We start from the raw sequence: 20,688 nt of genomic DNA on the forward strand, positions 1-20,688 counted from the left end.
ACTTGGTATGCAGCCTATAGCACATATCGGTAGACATTTTTTGAATTTTGTGTAAATCGGTACGACTGTTAATATCAGGCGATATAAATGTACTGTCAATAATCAATTTAACGATATCTACTTGATTTTTAAATCTTTCAGTCCATCCTGACGTGCCAATAAAAGAGATCACTAAGGCCTTTATATTATAGAATAAAATCACTATAAAAACAACAAATGTAACGAAGAAGCACAAAAAGGCACACATCAAATTTAACATACTCATTTTGTTTATATCTTATACGACTTTGTTTATCTATGTAAAGTCTACCCGTAAAGGATGGAAGGTTTTCAGTACTGGTGTAAAATTGAGCGTTTGAAATTCGCACAGGAAGACATAAAATAATTTTGTCGTTCAAAGTATGACGGCATACATAAATGCAGAGTCACGTAAAGTAGATATAACAAAAAACAAATTTAACAGTGAACGTAATAATAATAAATGACATAATTGTGTGGTTTAAAGTATGACGGGATACATAAGTACAGTTTCACGTCAAATGTATATAATAAAAAACAGACTTCACAAAAAAAGTAGTATTATTGAATAAAATAGTTTTGTCATTCAAAGTATATCAAGATCCATAAGTAAAAGTTATATTAATAAATGAAATAATTTTGTCGTTCAAAGTATGATGTTTTACATACGCACAGAGTCACGTCAAATGAATATCTAAAAAAACTGACTTAACAGTAAAAGTAATATTAATAAAGACAAATAAAAGAATACTATAACACGTTATTAAGATGATATCCAACGTCAGTACGCAAAATCTATACTTCAAGACCATCTTGTATTATTTGTGAAGTTGATACAGAATATTTATCAACAAGTTCTTGGTATCTTCCGATGAACTTTTTTTTTAGAAAAAGGACGAGACGTTCTTTGACATACCCCTGGTATTGATCAGCAGTTAACACGATTGTCAGCACTTTAAGGTTTTTCGTGGAGGTAAGTTAGTTTTTATTAGGAGCGCACTTGTCAGTAGCATAGCTCAAATTCACACCTTCATTGTTGACAAGATAGTGATACAGCAGCTGAACAATTTAACCAACTTGGTCACCAACAACCCCGGAGTTTCGGGATGATGTAAAAAAGTCTATTCCGCCGATTGGTCTACGATGAAGGTTGTGTTCATTGAAGCAAATGTTCAAATCTGGCGTGCAAACATCAGGCTTGGAAGGTCGTTGATTCGACCCCACCTGTTCAAACCGGAGGTTTGTTGTAGATCATATTCTAGTAACGCAGCAATAATGTATAAGAGCAAAGATGTGTCGGATCAGAGTCAGAATAATGGATAGCGGTATGATATAATGTCTTCCTGTTGTGAACAAGCACGAAAAGTATCTGGCTTAGCATTGGTGTTTAACGTTAATCATTTACATGTTCTCGTCCGTCCTGATAAACATTTGATATTTATAATGACGTTATACACCAAATTATCATTGTTTTTTTCATAAACAAAAATAGCAATTTTAGGTAAGCTAATGATAGAGTAACAGTTTTGACAACCGCAATACTTATATATGTTGGTGATACTACTGAATCATTTACCTTTAACTTTAACGTATATCGACAACACTGATTTTACTCTCACTCAGTCTGTTATAGGCTTTCCAGTTGGGATTTAAAGAAAATAAAAGAGTTAAGTTCATCCATGTGCATGCGATTAAAAGAAGAATATTTAAGTTTTCAACAGTTAAATCAACACACAAAGTTTAGTCCTCATGCTAGTTATTCGTTTTATTTTATTTTTGCGTTTAGAAGCTTTGTTTGGCCACACAGTTTACAATTACGAAGTGGTTATTCAACGTAACATTCACCTTATCTGACCCAGTAAATTGATAATCTGAGCGTGTAAAGAAATGATCTTGTCCTAACTGTTATGAAAACGATTCTATATGAATTGGAATTTTGATTTAAAGCAAATATTATACCCCCTGAACAAACAGATATGTTTTTAAGTTGTTGAAATAAAATGATATTAAACAGCTGCATATATTTTTATCCTTTCTATGAATTTCAGAATGGCTTTCAATTTTACAAACGGAACTTCTATAAAATTGAGTGAAATTGAATACCAAAGATTTCTGGACAGAGGGATTCCAGCTACAATATTTCTGCTCTTTCTGTCAGTCGTTGGAACATTTGGCAATATTCACACTATATTGGTATTCATGTTTTCACCGATCCGTGCTAAATATTCCGTTCGACTATTTATCATTTGGCTTGCCTCTATTGATTTAACAGAATGTTTGATTTTTATGCCTTTTGAAATTTTCGATATTAGATACAATTACACATTTTCAACTGTCGGTTCTTGCAAATTGTTTAGATTTCTGGATCACATTGTAACAGTGGCCTCCGGCTGTTTATTAACTTTAATTGCTCTTGAAAGATATAAGATAATTGTCAAAAACTTGCCTGTAGTTTTTGCTTATTCACAAAGGTCGAATGTCATATCTGCCAGTCTGGTAGGATTATCCGCGATATTTTCAATTCCTGCAGCTATATTTCATGGCCTTAACGAAAGGGAAACAGATAGTTTTGACCTTACCGGCATGGACTGTACAGTTTTATCAGAGTATCAGAGTATACGCAAAATAGAAGTTTATTACAGTACATTTGTAGTTATATACTCAGCTGGCTTTGTCATTTGCATCTTTTCTTATGGAAGAATACTTTGTAAAATTTTTACTCAAAAAGATTTGTGGCACTCATTAGGAAGGAAACCATATTTGTGCTCTAACATACAGTAAGAAAAAAAATTCGGAGACCACTCAGGTTATATATACTATTTCAAATGGTGAGGAAAAAGAGCACATTAAATTTTGTTACATTAAAAAGAGAAAGGCTAATGGTTCATCACACAATCTTCGAAATGCGATTCAACTAACAATTAGCCTCATGATAGCAACCGCCATTTCCTATATAGGAAATATATTGTATGTGTTCACAGTAATGGCCAATATGCTTAATCCTAAAATGTATCAACATATTGTCCAACCAGTTTCCCAACTGCTATTGCGCGGATATTATGTAAAAAATGCAGTCAATCCTATAGCATTTTGTTTTTTAGACAGAACTTTCCTGCAGGAATGCTTGAAACTGTATAAAAAAGCATTTATGAAGAAAACTTTATCGGCGGCATAACACTGATGCCACTTTCTTTCAAATTAGACTTACTAAAGTGTGTGTGTTTTTTTTTAATTTGTTTAAAAGATAATAGCAAAATAATATAATATTTTCAAAATTGCGTATGTGAGACTCACATAGCTTGAATATTTATGTATGTAAATTGGTAATGCATATTAAATATTCACACATTACAGCTTCGAATAAAACTAACTGTGACAAAGGCAACACAATCAACAATATAAACAAATAAAAATTTACTAAAGATTATTTGATACCTTAAATTCTTGACAATCATATATGGTGTTGACGAACACATGCTGTATAGGTAATTATATCAAACCAGACGAAGTTAATTCCAATGGACAAAACTACATGCGACACTTCATCAACAAATAAAAGGTTGAACATTACCGCCAAATTCCTGACTTGCTACAGGACGTTTGACATTTAAATAAGCGTAATTTGAGTGTAAAAATTAAATTATTAATTCATTGATTTCATGACAGCAACATATCTTGAAACATGTTTACTAAAATATTTTAAAAGTACAATTTGATTATAACTACTGGTACGTAAACTGTATTGCAAACAGGAGATCACGTCCAGCTTTGTTCCGTGATTTAGTTTATAGAGTCCGTGAATTTAAATACAATCCATGTAAACTCATTAATTATTTGAATACTCTTATTCTTTCGTTATCAATTTAAAAGAGTAGTAAAATATCTGAACATATATTTTGTTTTAGATTAAAAGATAACCAAAGAAGACTAATGGTTCTTACTTCCTGTCGATATTCATCTGTTGCAAAATATCTACTTTTTAAAGTGATGTTGTGACGTTTTTACACTAAATTGGTTGGAAGTGTACTCCCTGACACTTGCCTGGAACACCATATATAGAAACTAGTTGTACATGTATTTGACTTTCATCTAACTTTCAGTTACTAGGAGATCTCTTAGATAGATACTTTGTGCTTTCTGTCGTTTGAATAGTTGTGTTCTGCGCTGAACAGTAAATCACTTTCATACAATTTTAGCTGTTTTTTATACGTTATGTTAATATTTGTCGTTTTTTACTGTCTGTCAGATCTGTTTTTTTTTTAATTATTTAATCATTCAGAAAAATTCCTGCACGGATCTTATGTCGGCCTAAACATTGCTAAATGTTATTGGTACATCTATTTGTTAATGATGCCTGATAATGCATTAATGTAACTGTATGCTTTTGTTGAAATGGTTTTTGTACCTATGCTTTGAAGAATCCACCTTAGATCATTGACAAAATTTTATTTGCAAGTTATTAAGACCATGTAGAACACGATTGACCCAAGTCTCTTTAATCCAGCATCGATAAGGGCATTATACAATATATTTAAAAGTCGAAAAGCCGTTGTAAGCTGCAAAATTGTACTGTGAAACATAAGATCTGGTGAGGAACCTGCAGTAATTATTTTGAAGTTCAAATATCAATCGTCAACTCCCTCTTTCAAAATTGGTAATTTTATCAGGTTAATTAATGTCATATATATCTTCCTTTGTGTCACTTCGTGTCGTTTCGTATGGTTCCTTGGCTTTCAAATATTTGACTTTGAGGCAAATCTAGATAAGCGCCTCATACGCATGAATTAATATAACGTGTTGTTTAATTTTTTTCTATATCAATGCGAAAGGAATTAACATTATTTACACAAAAAAAAAAATATAGTACGATAAGGGATAAGTGTCATATGTAAATAGCTTATATATTTAACTTTTGTACTTTAAATGTGGATATTTTATTTTCCATGTGTAGAAAAAATTCTTGTCGTTTTCAAATTCTGTTCAATCTTAACCTTAATCATTCCAAATTAAACCTAATGAAATAACTTAATCATGTTAATATTGTTAAATTTTCTGGTGTTTCAACAGAAAATATCAAGGAGGTGCATACAAACTTGCTATTTTGCAAACGGAAGAGAATAGAAACATTTTTAATGAGAATGCAAAATACAAAATAGACTTTCTTTCTATTGTTATCATAACAGCTACAAAATTAAATTGAAAATTAAAATTGAAAAAAAAATCCATTCTTACAAAAACAGAGTTAAACTACGGAAGCGTATTAGCGCCACACATTTTTTTTAATTTTTATTTTTCTTCCTATGTTTGCGTTTTAACGCAAACATTTGCGTTATAACGCAAACCTTTGCGTTATAACGCCAACCTTTGTGTTATAACGCAAACCTTTTGCGTTATAACGCAAACCTTTGCGTTATAACGTAAACCTTTGCGATATAACGCAAACATTTGTTTTATCTTATTTCTTATTCAAGATCCAAAGGAAACCGTAGTTATTAATGGAGGAGGCTGTATATATTAAGATTTATCACCTTTGTAGTAATTGCAAAGTAAAATGCTTGAATAATTAGATCATATCAATGACTAATAATGAGCAGAATATTATAAGAAGATGTGGTATGAGTGCCAATAAGAAAACTCTCCATCTAAGTCACTATTCGTAAAAGTAAACTATCATAGGCCGAATTACGGTCTTCAACACGGAGCATTGGCTTACACTGAACAACAAACTATAAAGGGCCCCAAAAACGATATCCATGTTTCTACTAGTATATATATTACAAAGAAAATTGAGTAAATTGAGGTTATACCTATGAAAAAAATCAACCCTGGTAATATAGCTATAACCGAATATAAATATACTTCCAAAGTAAGCTCTCGTTTGAGAACTGTGTTAAGTAGGTTAGATTCAAACAAGCTACCCTTTGGCAATAAATGTATAGAATGAAGATGTTTTATTAATAAAATTATGTTCTCTCTATTCAAATTGCTACCCAAGCATCTTAAAAATACTTCATTATATTGAAATGAAAATTCAATGACTTTCTATCAAAGAATCTTGATTATATTCTGAGATTTAAAAAAAATGTTTCCTTATTAATAATTCATTTTAAAGCAGAAAGATCATTTTGTCTATTTGACTTGGAGGTTGGTTTCACAATTGTATGATATTATTTTTGATCTTTCAATTTTAATATGACTATATAATAACTATATCTATTTTCTTGTTAAATTATATACTTTTCTGATGCACAAATCAGTCTTAATTTATGTAAAATTGCACTTCAATTATTCCTTATTCCTATGCATATTTATTATAATGATTTGGCCTTGTATGTATGTTTCTTTTTTTTATCTACTAGTAAATCACATCCGAAATGAATGACAGACGGACATATATACAAAACTTAATGAATAATTGAAATCAAGATATTTGCGTTATAACGCAAATGTTTGCGTTATATCGCAAAGGTTTGCGTTATAACGCAAAGATTTGCGATGTAACGCAAAGGTTTGCGTTAAACGCAAACATAGAAAAAAAAAAAAAAAAAAAAAAAAAAAAAATGTGTGGCGCTAATACGCTTTCGTATAAAACAATACATACATTGTATTTAACAGAAGCTAAGGGTGAAATTGAGCATGTGCTGAAAATTAACTTGTAACAACAACACATTAAGGATTGGTTATACAATGTAATGCATCGCACTTCAGAAACATTCAGAAAAGGACAGAAAATAATTTTATCTATCAATCATCAGTTAAGAAACAATTGAAAAGATTGCTCCATCAAAAGAACAGGAAAAGGCAAAATTTCTCACGAAAAAACATCTTTATATAGAATTTATGAATAAAATTGAGAATTGAAATGGAGAATGTGCCAAAGAGACAACAACCGACCACAGAGCAGACAACAGCAGATGGCCACCAACATGAAATAGGTTTTTGGTCGATGAGTTATTATTCACGTAACAAAAATTTAGCAGTATTCAAATGAGAAACAATGGTCTGATTTTAAAGTCATAAGAAACCTCAAATTAAAAAAAAAATATGATGTATATGTTTTTTTTATAACAAAATGGATAGTTTTCATCATTAAACTTATGTTCATATACTTTTTTCAGAAGAACATTCTGTAATTTGTCCTCATTTTGAAGAAGTTTGCTTTTTTTTAATTGCTTTATTCCAGGAAGCAATTCGCCGACATATTTTCTGTATGTAAAGTGACCTTACGTGACCCTACTTGTTAAAAACCGGTGATCACAATATGCAATGATCTGTCAACTAAATAAACTATTATCTAATTGTACATGTTAAACACGTGTTCAACATCCATGCTTCTTTGTTGATTGTTTACTATAAGATGACAATCATTAAACTTCGGCTTCAAACATGACAAGAAATGAGCTGCCATATTTTAACATCATAACAGACAGAGAAAAAAAAATACAATTATACGATATGTTGGCGTAAAATATGATAAAATCGTGTACAGAAAACTAAGTCTATGTAAAACTATATACATGCATTGGTTCAGGAATTGGATAAACCTCATTTTCACCAGTAACTCGTTTCAGATGATTTTAAATGTTCATTGATTTTTTATTTAATACAACTTAATAGTAAAAATGTAATAATTAATTTTAGTTTTATGTATAATGTCTCAATTTCCAAATGTTTTATGCTTAAACATTATCATCCTTCGACATCAAAAATCGCCTTCTTTTGGGTACAAAGATATCGTGCTCACCCCTGAAGGTATGCCAAACCAAATACTTGAAAACTGTCACATGTAATTGTAAAAGAGATGTGGTATGATTGTCAATGAGACAACTGTCAACAAGAGACCAAAATGACACAGACATTAACAACTATAGGTCACCGTACGGCCTTCAACAATGAACAAAGCCCATACCGCATATTCAGCTATAAAAGTCCCTGATAAGACAATGTAAAACAATTCAAACGAGAAAACTAACGGCCTTATCTATATAAAAAAATTAACGAAAAAAAAAAATGTAACATATAGACAAACGACAGCCACTGAATTACAGGCTCCTGACTTGGGGCAGGCACATACATAAATAATGTGGCGGGGTTAAACATGTTAGCGGCATCCCAACCCTTCCCTAACCTAGGACAGTGGTATAACAGTACAACATAAGAACGAACAAAAGAATCAGTTGAAAAAGGCTCATCAGATGGACAAAAATAAAAGTGGACGTGGCCGGGTTTTTATACATCCCGACACAAAAAGACACCATGAACAGATCTGAGTACTCGCAGTTATCTGACAGCTAGTTCAAAGCCACTAGCAACTAATAAAAAATTAATGCATCTTAGACTAAACTGGTTGACTTTACTTAACTCACGCAGCATATAGCAATTAGATCAATTGCTTATAATTTAAGGTCTTAGCAAATCATATTAAATTGACGCAGACATTAGCCATATTAACGAGCATTTTGATAATCCGACTGGGCTTGTAGGTGTTGTACAAAGTATGGACAATCATTTAAAAGTTCACATGTTGTCTTATAAAACATACTTCATAGTACACAAGCATTCAGCGCAATCACCAAACAGCTTGACAAATTAAATAAATTATTAAATTTGAGGTATCAATACCATTTAATATTAGAAAACGTGTACGAGGTATACATACTTTAAATCAAAGTCATCGCAAATATTTTTGCTCTCGGTTTTATCAAACTGTTACAAATGTATTCAATACGAAAACCGGAGTCTAGTATGACATGTATTATAGGAAGAAAGAAAAACAATTATAGAAAACACTGAGAATGCGCAAGGAATATGGAAGAACATTATTGTTTGCCAATGACGAATCAGTTAGGGCAAGTAGTTTCCATTATGATATGAATGGTATTGAACCTAATTGTGACGTGTTATTCAAATGTCGTCATTTTGGAATCATTTCCACTCTATTTAGAATGTCTATTGTTGTCCATGGGGTTTCCGCTTAAGCTATAAAGCCTTATATGATTGAACAGACTAAAGAACGACAACCAAGCGATTGTTAATACACTAAACATGTTACTCATATTAGGGTTTCCAATATTGACTTTAGTTTTGTGATAACAATACATGTTCATTGGATGCATCATCGGAAGGGCGTGTAGTGATATGAAAAATGTTGTTTTGTATATAAGAACTTGAAAATTATACCAATTAATGATTAATTGTCTATCATCTGTAAATGAAAATACAACTATATTCACAAAGACAATAAAGATCATTGAGGTATGTGTTTTATGAATTTAACTGGTATATCATATATATTTTTTAACGTATCCTGACAATGGATGAAAGTAACGCATCGATGTAAAAATAATGGAGTTTGATGCGGCTATCATACAAGTGAAACGTTTACCAAACTATAAAACCAGGTTAAATCCACCATTTATCTACATACGAAAATACCTGTACCAAGTTAGGAAGATGACGGTTGTTATTCATTCGTGTGATGTGTTTGAGCTTTTGATTTTGCCATTTTATAAGGGTCTGGCCCTATTGGATTTTCTCGAAGTTCAGTACTTTTGTGGTTTTACTTTTTTCAGTACAAAAGAATCATCCTGACATTCATACATTTAACTTTTTAACAGATGAAACATACTTAAATATGTAAACTTTGAGTTTTGATCTGAACGTCACTGATGAGTCTAATGTAGACTAAACGCGCGTCTGGCGAATTGAGTTATAATTCTGGTACCTTTGACAACTATTGATAAACACACATTTTTTTCAAAGAGAATTATTTCTTTTTTTTTGTATTCTTGCACAGATACTACATTGTTCGATGAAGAGCAAGAAAGTTGGTATGTATAAAGTACAGGGCCCCTTTTCACAAAAAAATCATACGACTAAAATTGATCGTAAGTTATAATGAAATGTGTATTATTTACGAACAATTTTACTCTTCAGATTTTTTTGTGAAAAGAGCTGCAGCACCGTATGTAAATTAATTACCTAAATTCTATTCATGTAATAATTTAATTTCAATTAACAAATATAAATCATGAATGGTTATTTTATTTCCACTTTTTAATTGGGCAAACTGAAATAAAAATGGGATTTCGGATGGATATTATTTTGCTATTGTTACCATTTGGAGTTAAGGTACCGTTACATGGATTAAAATCATAAAATAAAATTCTGTCCGATATAATTCGGATTAAAAAAAATTCAACAGGGAAGTAATTGTAATTTTTGTTACAAGTATGTGAATGTCGTTTTCCTGAAGTTAAGGCTGGTTTGGAACTGATCTCTTCCGATTTGATAATCTAGCACTTGACACACATTTGTTGTTTAAATCATTTTTTTAACGAAGTACAGGAATAAGGAAATCATTCTAATGCTAACAAAGGAGAAGGTTCACGAAGGCTTAAATTGGCCCTGAATTTTTAATGTTTTTTAAATCGGGCCAAAATATTACAAATTTCACGTAGAAATACTTGTGATAATACTATTAAGACTAACAATTTTTTTTTAGCACTTTCTTTTACAATTTATGGAGCTATGACCCCATAAATAAACATAATTTGTATTAAAAGGTCAATTTTGGTACTTTTTTCATAAATTTTAATTGATTTTGGCATAATTAACCTTGGCTGCCATCTACGATCCAAAAAGTTTTTATATTGATGAAATCTATATCAAAATTGAAATCTTTGGTTACAACACATTTTGGATCGCAGGTGGCCGCTAAGGTGTTTTTAAAGCTTTGAGGTTTAAAAAATGCAGAAAATCATCATATTTTGACAAAGTGTCCAAAATAGGCTAACTTTGGAGAATATTATGTTCTCTTATGAAAAGAACTGATATATTTAGCATTTAGACTTTTGAAATACAACCATTGACGAACCAAATTGAGACCTTTGTGGTGTTTTATGATAAAGTTGATATTTTAGGCCATTTTGTGCCATTAGTGAACCTTGTCCTTTGTGGTTTCAAAAATGGTTGTAAAAGAGAGATTGTAGATACCAAAGGGACATTCAAACTTATACGTGGAAAATAAACTGACAACGCTTTGGATAAAAAACTAAACGACAAACAGACAAACACAAGTCCACAAAACAGCAACATAGAAAACCAACCATAGACTGTGCTAAATGAAACCAACTAAAATGGTGATGTTGTCAGGTGCTCTAGAATTCTAGCAGATCCTGCTCCATATGTGACATTCGTAATTTATGCTATACGAACATATCTGAATCAGTTTGTAGGAACATATGTGAATCAGATTAGAAGAACATATGTGAATCAGATTATAAGGACATATGTGAATCAGATTATAAGAACATATGTGAATCACATTATATGTGAATCAGATTATAAGAACATAAAAAATTATGTGAATCAGATTAGAAGAATATATGTGAATCAGATTAGAAGAACATATGTGAATCAGATTAGAAGAACATTATTATGTGAATCAGATTAGAAGAACATATATAATTGGATTAGAAGAACATATCTGAATCAGGCAATGAAAACATATTTGAATCAATTACAAACACAAAAAAACTTATCCTTTAGAAAGAAGTAAATTAAAAGGCTGCTGATTAAAAAATTAAATTCGTCATTCAGGAGTACACCAGACAAAACACACATGAGTTATACTCGAAAAATTCAAATTTATACAAGTAGCTCTCATTTATCAATTGTTATTAAAATCAAAAACATAAAAGGTTTTATTTAATTTTTTCAGGATGGCATTATATTTAACAAACGGAACTTATACGAGTTTGAGCGACATAGAATACGAAAGATTTCTGGACCAAGGGATCCCAGCTACAATATGCCTTAGTTTCTTGTGTATCATAGGAACAATTGGAAATATACACATGATATTAATATTTAAGATATCGCCGGTCATGGCAAAATATTCTATTCGAGTTTTCATCATTTGGCTTTCTTTAACTGATCTTATAGCGTGTTTGTTTTGTATGCCATTAGAGATTTATAATATTCGATACAGCTACTCCACATCTACCAGTGGTTGCAAATTCTTCATATTTCTTTTTCACGTGGTAGCCTTGGCCTCAAGTGGATTTTGGACTACGATTGCTGTTGAGAGATATAGAATTATTGTTAAAAAAGAACCAATACTGTTCTTAAACTCTCAGAAGTCGAATAATGTCATATCTGTTTTCCTGGTAGGGGTATCTATGGCTTTTTCAATCCCAGTCGTAATATTTTTCGGTCCAAACGAAATTAAAACAGGGGCCCCTGGTGTCCCCGGAAAGGACTGCACTGTTTTAACCCAGTATCTTAATATACATAATGCAGGAATGTATTACATTATAATACTTAGTACTCTTTGTTCAGTTTTCGCCATAGTGTGTATCGTGTCATACGCACGAATACTGTGGGACATTTGTAATGGGATAAAAACTAGGAAATCATTAAGAGGAAAGTCAAATTCGTCTTTTAATTCCGCTACGCATATTAGATTTCGGAACGACAATGTTAACTCATCTATTCAAAATGAGGAGATACAAACAATTCACGTACCAGCCGAAATAGCTTACAGGACGACCGCATCGCATAATCTTAAAAACGCACTTCGACTTACAGTAGGTCTCATAATAGCAACCACAGTTTCGTATATAGCATATATGTTGTTTGTTTGCATGATGATGGTCAAAATGCTGAATCCTACGTTATATAAAACCACTGTCCAACCGGTAACAGCCGTCGTTCTGCGTGGATATTTTGGTAGCAATACGTCCAATGCTTTTGTATTTTGTCTTTTTGATAAAACTTTTCGACAAGAATGTTTAAAATTATATCGGAAAATATGTTCTTAAAAGATTTTTGACCGCTTGAAACTGTTCGAGTTTTCTATCTAAAACGAGTTATGTCATGCAGTGCATAAACATATTTGAGGAGCTGAGAGAGTATTGCAAATATAATGCACACGCATAGTACTTGCATGTAATGTTTTATCTTTTTTGCGTGAGTATATATAAAAAAGAAGATGTGGTATGATTGCCAATGAGACAACAGTCCACAAGAGACCAAAATGACACATCTATAGGTCACTGTACGGCCTTTAACAATGAATAAAGTCCATACCGCATAGTCAGCCATAAAAGGCCCCGATATGACAATGTAAAACAATTCAAACGAGAAAACTAACGGACTTATTTATATAAAAAAAATGAACCATTTATTAAAATGCAACATGATAATAAGTAAAACAGATTGGGTAATCGTGAATGAGACAGTACAAGCAAATAACACAAGATGATCAAACTCTGAACACTTCACCATCACACCTTAAGTGCATTCAGTGGACGAGTAAGAGTATCACATATGAATATGTTATAAATAGTCCGAAAGACTAGAAAATGGTCTAAATTTGAAAGGAATTGTTAAATGTGTGTTTGTTCTACTCTCTAAATATAGAGGTCTTTAGTTTTCTATTTTGTCTATTTTGGAATATATTGTTTGTCTTTTCGTAATTTTCTGTTTCCTGCCATGACCATGATGGCGTTGTCAGTTTGTCTTTTATTTATACGTTTAAATGTCCTTTATATATCTTCTCCATGTGTTTGGTAAATGATAGATAACTGATGAAATGTTTAGCTCAAATTCGTAGATACTTTTTGCATAATTTTGAATAATTCATTGGAAAAAGGTACAGTAAGTTTAGTCCTATTCAAAATCACTGAGTGATAGGTATCCAGCGTGATCTAGTTTTAACAATTCAATGTCCTTTTGTTATAATACAGGTGCGTTCAGCTATCATCAAATCTGTGACATCATAGAGGCTCTGAATTTAGATAATCTCAAATATTTGGTTGTGTTAAACAAGTTTTTTAAAGTTCTCAACCCCCTCAGGTGTTCGCGCAAAAACAAACACACAGAAATATGCACCGTAAAACTTAGTTTAAAAGAAGTTCGGATCCGACGTCAGAATAAGTAACAAAAAAAAATAAAAAAAAAAATAAAACAAAATGGCAATGACACATAAATTAACAAAGGATTACTAGCAGTTACTGACATGCCAGCTCCAGACCTCAATTATTTAAATAATAATAAAAAGAAATAAAAAAAAAAAAAATACTACGTATAGGTCGTGTAGGTATATACACGAGTTAAAGATACAATCAATTTTGATACCATGTAGTATGTACTTGGAGACCCTAGACTCTTCTGCAGATTTGACTTATTGATGTCAATCGTTTTACAATTTCATCAAGAGTAATGCTGCCTATTTTCTTTTTGTTTACAGTATATTTAAGTGTTTCAACGAAAACAATTTCTTTTAACGTGTTTCAAATCAACGGTTGACATCGAAGGTTCATAAGATACCCTAATAGCCTACTTCTATTATGTATCATGTGCAATTTTGATTGATTGCTACATAAATGAGGCCGTTAGTTTTCTCGTTTGAATTGTTTTACATTTTTATTTTGAGGTATTTTATAGCCGACTATGCGGTATTGGCTTTGCTCATTGTTGAAGTCCGTATGGTGTTTTAAATTTCTGTGATATTTTGGTCTCTTGTGGAGAGTTGTCTCATTGACAATCATACAACATCTTCTTTTTTTTTTTATATTTATTGAATTTCAACATAAACTTGTGTATCAACAAAAGGTTGGTATTCCTTTGTAAATTAGGGATTGCTCCTCTTCTTTTTTTTTAGTTTATACCACATATTCGAAATCCTCTGATATTATCCATGTAGTGTCATTAAATATTTTGCCCGCCAACCTATACTTTTGTTTTCATAATTGTATTAAATATTCTTTAAAAGTCATATTTGAAAATCTTTTAAATCCCCTTTTCATTGTTTGGAAAGAAAAAAGTGCCCATATTGAATGTATGAAATGCTCAAAGGGAATAATTACCCGCCAAATTTTCAACGGCTGATAATTCACAAATTAGCATTTGAACCCTTTATCCGAGTCTGCTGTTTAGTAACTTTATTTACATACTTTTAATTATTTATAAACAGTCTTTTGAAAAGCTTATTATTTTAAAAAAAAAGTATCAAACATTCTTAAGTTATGAATCATGAGTCAATTGGATATGACTAAGAATATAATGTCAAAATGACCTTTTTTGATTTCTGTTTTATACTATTAAAATTAATTCTTCGTATTTCTGTACTCAACAACGGAAGACGAGAACACATTTGATTTTAGATGTAAGTTTTTTTTAAAAGGATACAGGAATGGATGCTTTATAAAATGTTACGGACAGGAACTTTATTACATATTTTTGTGGAGATCATAATAATATATTTAGATGGTAAAATAGAATTACTATCTGATATAAACAATATTACAATACAAAACAGTTAATAAGGAAGCCATGCAAGAATTTTGTTTGGCCAATCAATTTATTTTAAACATTTTGTTTGGCCAATCAATTTATTTTAAACATTTTTTTCTGAACGTACTGCCAATTTTGAACTGGTCTTTTCCGATTGTGTTTCCACGCACTTTAATTCATTCGTAGCCTGAAAAACTTGGAAAACGATTTAATATCATTCGAATCACCGGACATGAGTTGATAAAATGCACTAGTTTAACAAAGAACAGGAAAGACCATTAACACTCTGTGAATTTTTTTTCCATTGGATATATTTAAAAAAGGCGTGTAGTAATACGATACAGCAGTTATATATTTCAATATTTTAAATTTAGAAACAATAACGGTAAAACTATTTACATATGAAGTAGCATACACTATCGAAAAAATCCGGAAACAAGATTTTGAAGTTTTCTATTCAGGTACGTTTGTAATACTATATATCATAAACATCAAGAACATAATCGAGCAGTAACAAATGTTGTTGTATAAAATCATCAAAAATACCATGATTGAAATTTTTTACTCAAAACATTATTTTCGTCTACAAATGACTCACCAGTAACGCTTGAATTAAAAATTAAAAAAAAACAACAAATAAAGTACGAAGGAGAAGATCATAGACGATTAGAATTCTATTACCTGAGCGAATACAATATTTATCTGCAACTGCTGTAAGTAAACATGATATTATATGTGAGATTTGGAGTATATTATAATAAATTCAAACAACACATCATTGTATGTGAATTATTACAAAGGTTTTACTTTAAATAATGTTACATTGATACTACTAAAATGCATTTTTAACACTATTTGTCTGATATTTTGTTTTCCATTTACCATCAAAACAGTTTTATGTCTCTGTTGAAAGAAGATATAAGGTGCTAAATCAATTTAACGTACAAGAAGGCCAGCCAAGCAATCATAACCATTAAGGCTCATTAGTAAACCTTGTATATTCGATTGAACTCATATGCATTAGACTCAGTTTTCCATTTACTATTTGTGGACATATTTGTCTCTTCATAATTTTGTTTCTTTACATTGCATTACCACTTTGTCTTCGATTAGTAGGGTTTAAAAGTTCACTTGGTGTCGTCAGCCTCTTTTATATACCATTACAAAATCATGACTAACTTTCGTTTAAAATGAATCAAAACATCATTTACTATAAGTACTAGTATTCACGAATTTTTTTTTGTTTCTGTGTGTGAAACATTTCTACGTTGTGTTTTTGTACGTTGTGTCGTTTGTTTTCTCCTATATTTGAGTGTGAATTTACATTACTTTAAGACGTGTCACGGTACTTTTCTATCCCAAATTCATGTATTTGGTTTTGATGTTATATTGGTTATTCTTATCGGATTTTGTCTAATGCTTAGTCCGTTGCTATGTGTGTTACATTTGAATGTTGTGTCGTTGTTTTCCTCTTATAGTTAATGCGTTTCCCTCAGTTTTAGTTTGTTTTCCCCGATTTTGTTTTTGTCCATAGATTTACGATTTTTGAACAGCGGTATACTACTGTTGCCTTTATTCAAAACAAATATGATTTATGACAATAAATGATTAAACCAATCGAATCAAAACTGAATTTTTTGTTTTGAAAGTTTTCATGTTTGAAAACTAAAAACGATAGGATACAAATGTATTGGGACTTCTGATGTAAATGTTGTACAGATTGTGTAGAAATAATAATTATTTTTACCATTTTAAGTTGAAGGTTTATTATATTGATTAATTAAAAAAAAAAATTTTAGTTCGATAGAATACAGTAATATACAGATACTTTAATACACGGTAACTGTACGTGTGTTTCGAACATATCTCTGCTTGACTTTTCATGCAGTTAAAATCTGATTTGAAATTGTTCTTTTCAAATTTTATCGTCATGCACTTGATATATATCTGAAAATAGGGAAGCATTGTGTTATGCTAGAAACTACCGGACATAATGTGGGCAACATGTTCTGTTTAGAACGAAATACAAGGAAATCATTTTAACAATACATTTCGGTTGATTCATTGTGTTGTTTTTCCAAGTACCGACATTGTTATATTAAATAAATCTGAATAGGTTGTCGTTTTATGTCTGTTAAATAAATCGCGATGAAAAAATAATCATATGGGTTTTATGTAGTGTGGTACCCTCTGAGTGCATGACGCTTTGGATTTGAAACAAATATATAAAAATAGTTTTACTTGTTAAAAAGAACTATTAACACACAGAAAACAGAAATAGGAAGAACTATTGAGGTATGTTTGAAATGGGTCATAAGAATACTTTATTCTATATAATGTATTACATATATTCGAACGGTAACAAACCATGAATGAAAACGTAAGCCAATACTTGATAAAAAGTAATTGGTTTGAATGTTTTGATTACTCAAACTAAAAAGGAAAGGGACTTATAATGTATATGATTGTTTATTGTGTAGAAATATTAATTAAGATTAATTAAACCAAAAAATATCACAACGTAAAGTCCCTAATCAAATGGCAAAAGCGAATTGATAACAATTGTCATATTCTTGACTTAATATAAGCATTTTCTTATATAGAATAGATGGTTAACCTGTTTTTATAGCTAGCTAAACTGCTCACTTGTGTTCATCGTTAATAAACAAACATAATATGATAAGATAGATTTGAAGTGATATCAAATCCAACCAGATATTTTGCAATAAGCAACACGACGGGTGCCACATGTGGAGCAGGATATGCTTACCCTTCCGGAGCACCCGAGATCACCCCTAGTATTTGGTGGGGTTCGTGTTGTTTATTCTTTAGTTTTCTATGTTGTGTCATGTTTACTATTGTTTATCTGTTTGTCATTTTCATTTTTAGCCATGGCGTTGTCAGTTTGCTTTAGATTTATGAGTTTGACTGTCCCTTTGGTATCTTTCGTCCCTCTTTTCTTCATTTTGTAGATTTTGGTTTACTTAAATTATATTAAATCGACGGGCGCAAGAAATAGAATCGACATTTCATATTTGTCTAATTATATAATTGTTCATCTCGATGTATCACATGTATTGTTTATCATTCAAATTGAAATCAGTTTAAAAATTAGAAGATGTGGTATGATTGTCACTGAGACAATTCTCTATCAGAAACTGAATGATGTACAACTTAATGTTTCTTCGACATGTATAATACCGACTGTTTAACATGTTTAACTACTACTATCTAAGAATATGATTTGATCACATGTACCTATAGACAGAAAACTGTGTACATTCTGGATACAACATGTCAACTCTCATCAGATTTAAGTCGAACAGTTTTCAACAATAGTTTCCCTTATTTACCCTTTGATAAGCAGAGATATTTCAAAAACATATATATATATATATATATATATATATATGTGTTTTACACTAGTAATTGTTTGGTCCTTAAAAGCTTACTATTCGTTGTGAGCCAAGGTCCTGTGTTAAATGCTGAACTTTGACCTATAATGATTAATTTTTTAGACATTGTGACTTGAATGAAGAGTTGTCTCATTGGCACTTATACCACATTTGTATTTTCATATTTTGGACGAAAATTGGTTATCATAAAAAGTCATACATTCATCCACGGTGTATAAAATAAAACAAAATAAAACATTAGCATAACCTTTTATATTTTATCATTTTCAGGATGGCATACAATTTCACTAACGGAACTCAAAGTTTAAGGGAAATAGAATACGGACAATTTCTGGACAAAGATATCCCAGCTACATTATTCCTCATATGTCTGTCAGTCATAGGAGCAATTGGAAATATACACACGATATTAGTATATCTATTATCACCAGTTATGGCAAAATATTCCGTTCGAGTATTTATCCTTTGGCTTGCTTTTAACGATCTGACAGCTTGTGTGTTTTGTATGCCTTTTGAAATTTTCGATATTCGATACGATTACACATTTTCCTCTGACGGTGCTTGCAAATTTTTCAAATTCCTAAATCATGTTGTTACAGGGGCCTCCTGCATTTTATTGACTTCAATTGCCATTGAGAGATATAGAATATTTGTCAAAAAATTGCCAGTACTTATAACTAATATACAAAGGTCAAATGTCATATCTTCTGTTCTTGTTGGATTTTCAATGATATTGTCAATCCCAGTTCTAATATATTATGGTCTGAACGAAAAAGAAACAACATTTTTTGGTCTAATAAGAAGAGAATGCAGATTGTTGTTAGAGTATGAAAAGTTACGATATCTAGGTAGTTATTACATTATAGTTTTATTCATAGGTTTGGTTTGCGTTGTCATGTGCATATTTTCATATGGAAGAATACTGCATGCAATTTGTACTCGAAAAGAATGGAGAAAATCAATAAGAAAGAAACCAGTTTCGTCTGTTATTTCAACTTCAGATATAAGATCGGAGACCACTCGAATAACATCAACTATTCATAATGAAGCGGTAGAGTTAAATAAACTGCAAACTGGAACCTGTGGCAGGACAAACAAAAAGCCTACTCGTTCATCACACAATCTTGGAAATGCGATTCGACTAACCATAAGCCTCATGATAGCAACCGGTGTGTCCTACATAGGAAATATGTTGTATGTTTTCACGAAAATGGTCCAAATTTTGAATCATACGATGTACCAAAACCATATCCGACCAATATCCGATATCATAGGGCGCGGATATTTTGTTAACAATGCATCTAATCCTATCATATTTTGTCTTTTGGATAGAACTTTCCGACATGAATGCATGAAATTGTATGGGAAAATATGTCCTAAGAAGAAACGTGTGTCAATGGAATGAAACTGGCTGAACCTCTTATCAATTATAATTTAAAAAGCTTGTGAAATTATATGCATTCAATTTGTTTGACAGGATCCCGAAAGATGTATACTTTATAACCAGATTAGCGAACAATTGAAATTTGTTTCCTTGAACTTGTATATATTCCAATTTGTATCATAATTAGAATATTTACACCGAACAGTAATAAATAAAGCAAAACTTGAGAAAGTTAGTACAAATAACATTTGTTTGCTCAATACGACATCTGAAGTAAGTTGCATCTACAATCACGTATAAAGATTCCGCTCTATGATAAACTGTATCAAACCAGAATATTTAGATTTATCATTGTAACATGTCTTATTATAAAGAAAGTGCTTTGAATAAAATATCTGCCCGTGTCTGTAAACTGTTTATATATAATAATTTAACAAACTTTAAAGTTGATATAACAAATTATATACCCATATGGAGTTATTTTCTTTCAGAACGATAGATCATTCTTTCGAAGAATCATAAAATTGAGAAAGGAAATGGGAAATGTGTCAAAGCGACAACAACCCGACC

The 20,688-nt window shown here is 31.1% G+C and overlaps 1 protein-coding gene and 1 long non-coding RNA gene across 3 annotated transcripts; both read left to right on the forward strand.

Moving 5' to 3' along the window:
- The first annotated feature begins 9,117 nt into the window (after positions 1–9,117).
- On the forward strand, positions 9,118–12,863 carry LOC139498266 (uncharacterized). Its single transcript, XR_011657871.1, has 3 exons — positions 9,118–9,273; positions 9,815–9,848; positions 11,741–12,863. It is a non-coding gene; the product is annotated as an uncharacterized lncRNA (long non-coding RNA).
- Positions 12,864–15,604: 2,741 nt separating this feature from the next.
- LOC139498267 (cholecystokinin receptor type A-like) lies at positions 15,605–20,512 on the forward strand. Of its 2 annotated transcripts, none has more exons than XM_071286634.1 (2): positions 15,605–15,779; positions 19,005–20,512. In XM_071286634.1, the coding sequence occupies exon 2, from the start codon at positions 19,006–19,008 to the stop codon at positions 20,137–20,139; it is 1,134 nt and encodes a 377-aa protein (XP_071142735.1). In that variant the 5' UTR covers positions 15,605–15,779; position 19,005; the 3' UTR covers positions 20,140–20,512. The 2 variants fall into 2 exon arrangements, with proteins under 2 accessions (XP_071142735.1, XP_071142734.1); XM_071286633.1 differs by lacking the exon at positions 15,605–15,779 and adding an exon at positions 17,448–17,613.
- The last annotated feature ends 176 nt before the right edge of the window (positions 20,513–20,688 follow it).

This window comes from Mytilus edulis, chromosome 12, assembly GCF_963676685.1.
Source record: "Mytilus edulis chromosome 12, xbMytEdul2.2, whole genome shotgun sequence".
In the NCBI taxonomy this organism is placed as follows: domain Eukaryota; kingdom Metazoa; phylum Mollusca; class Bivalvia; order Mytilida; family Mytilidae; genus Mytilus; species Mytilus edulis.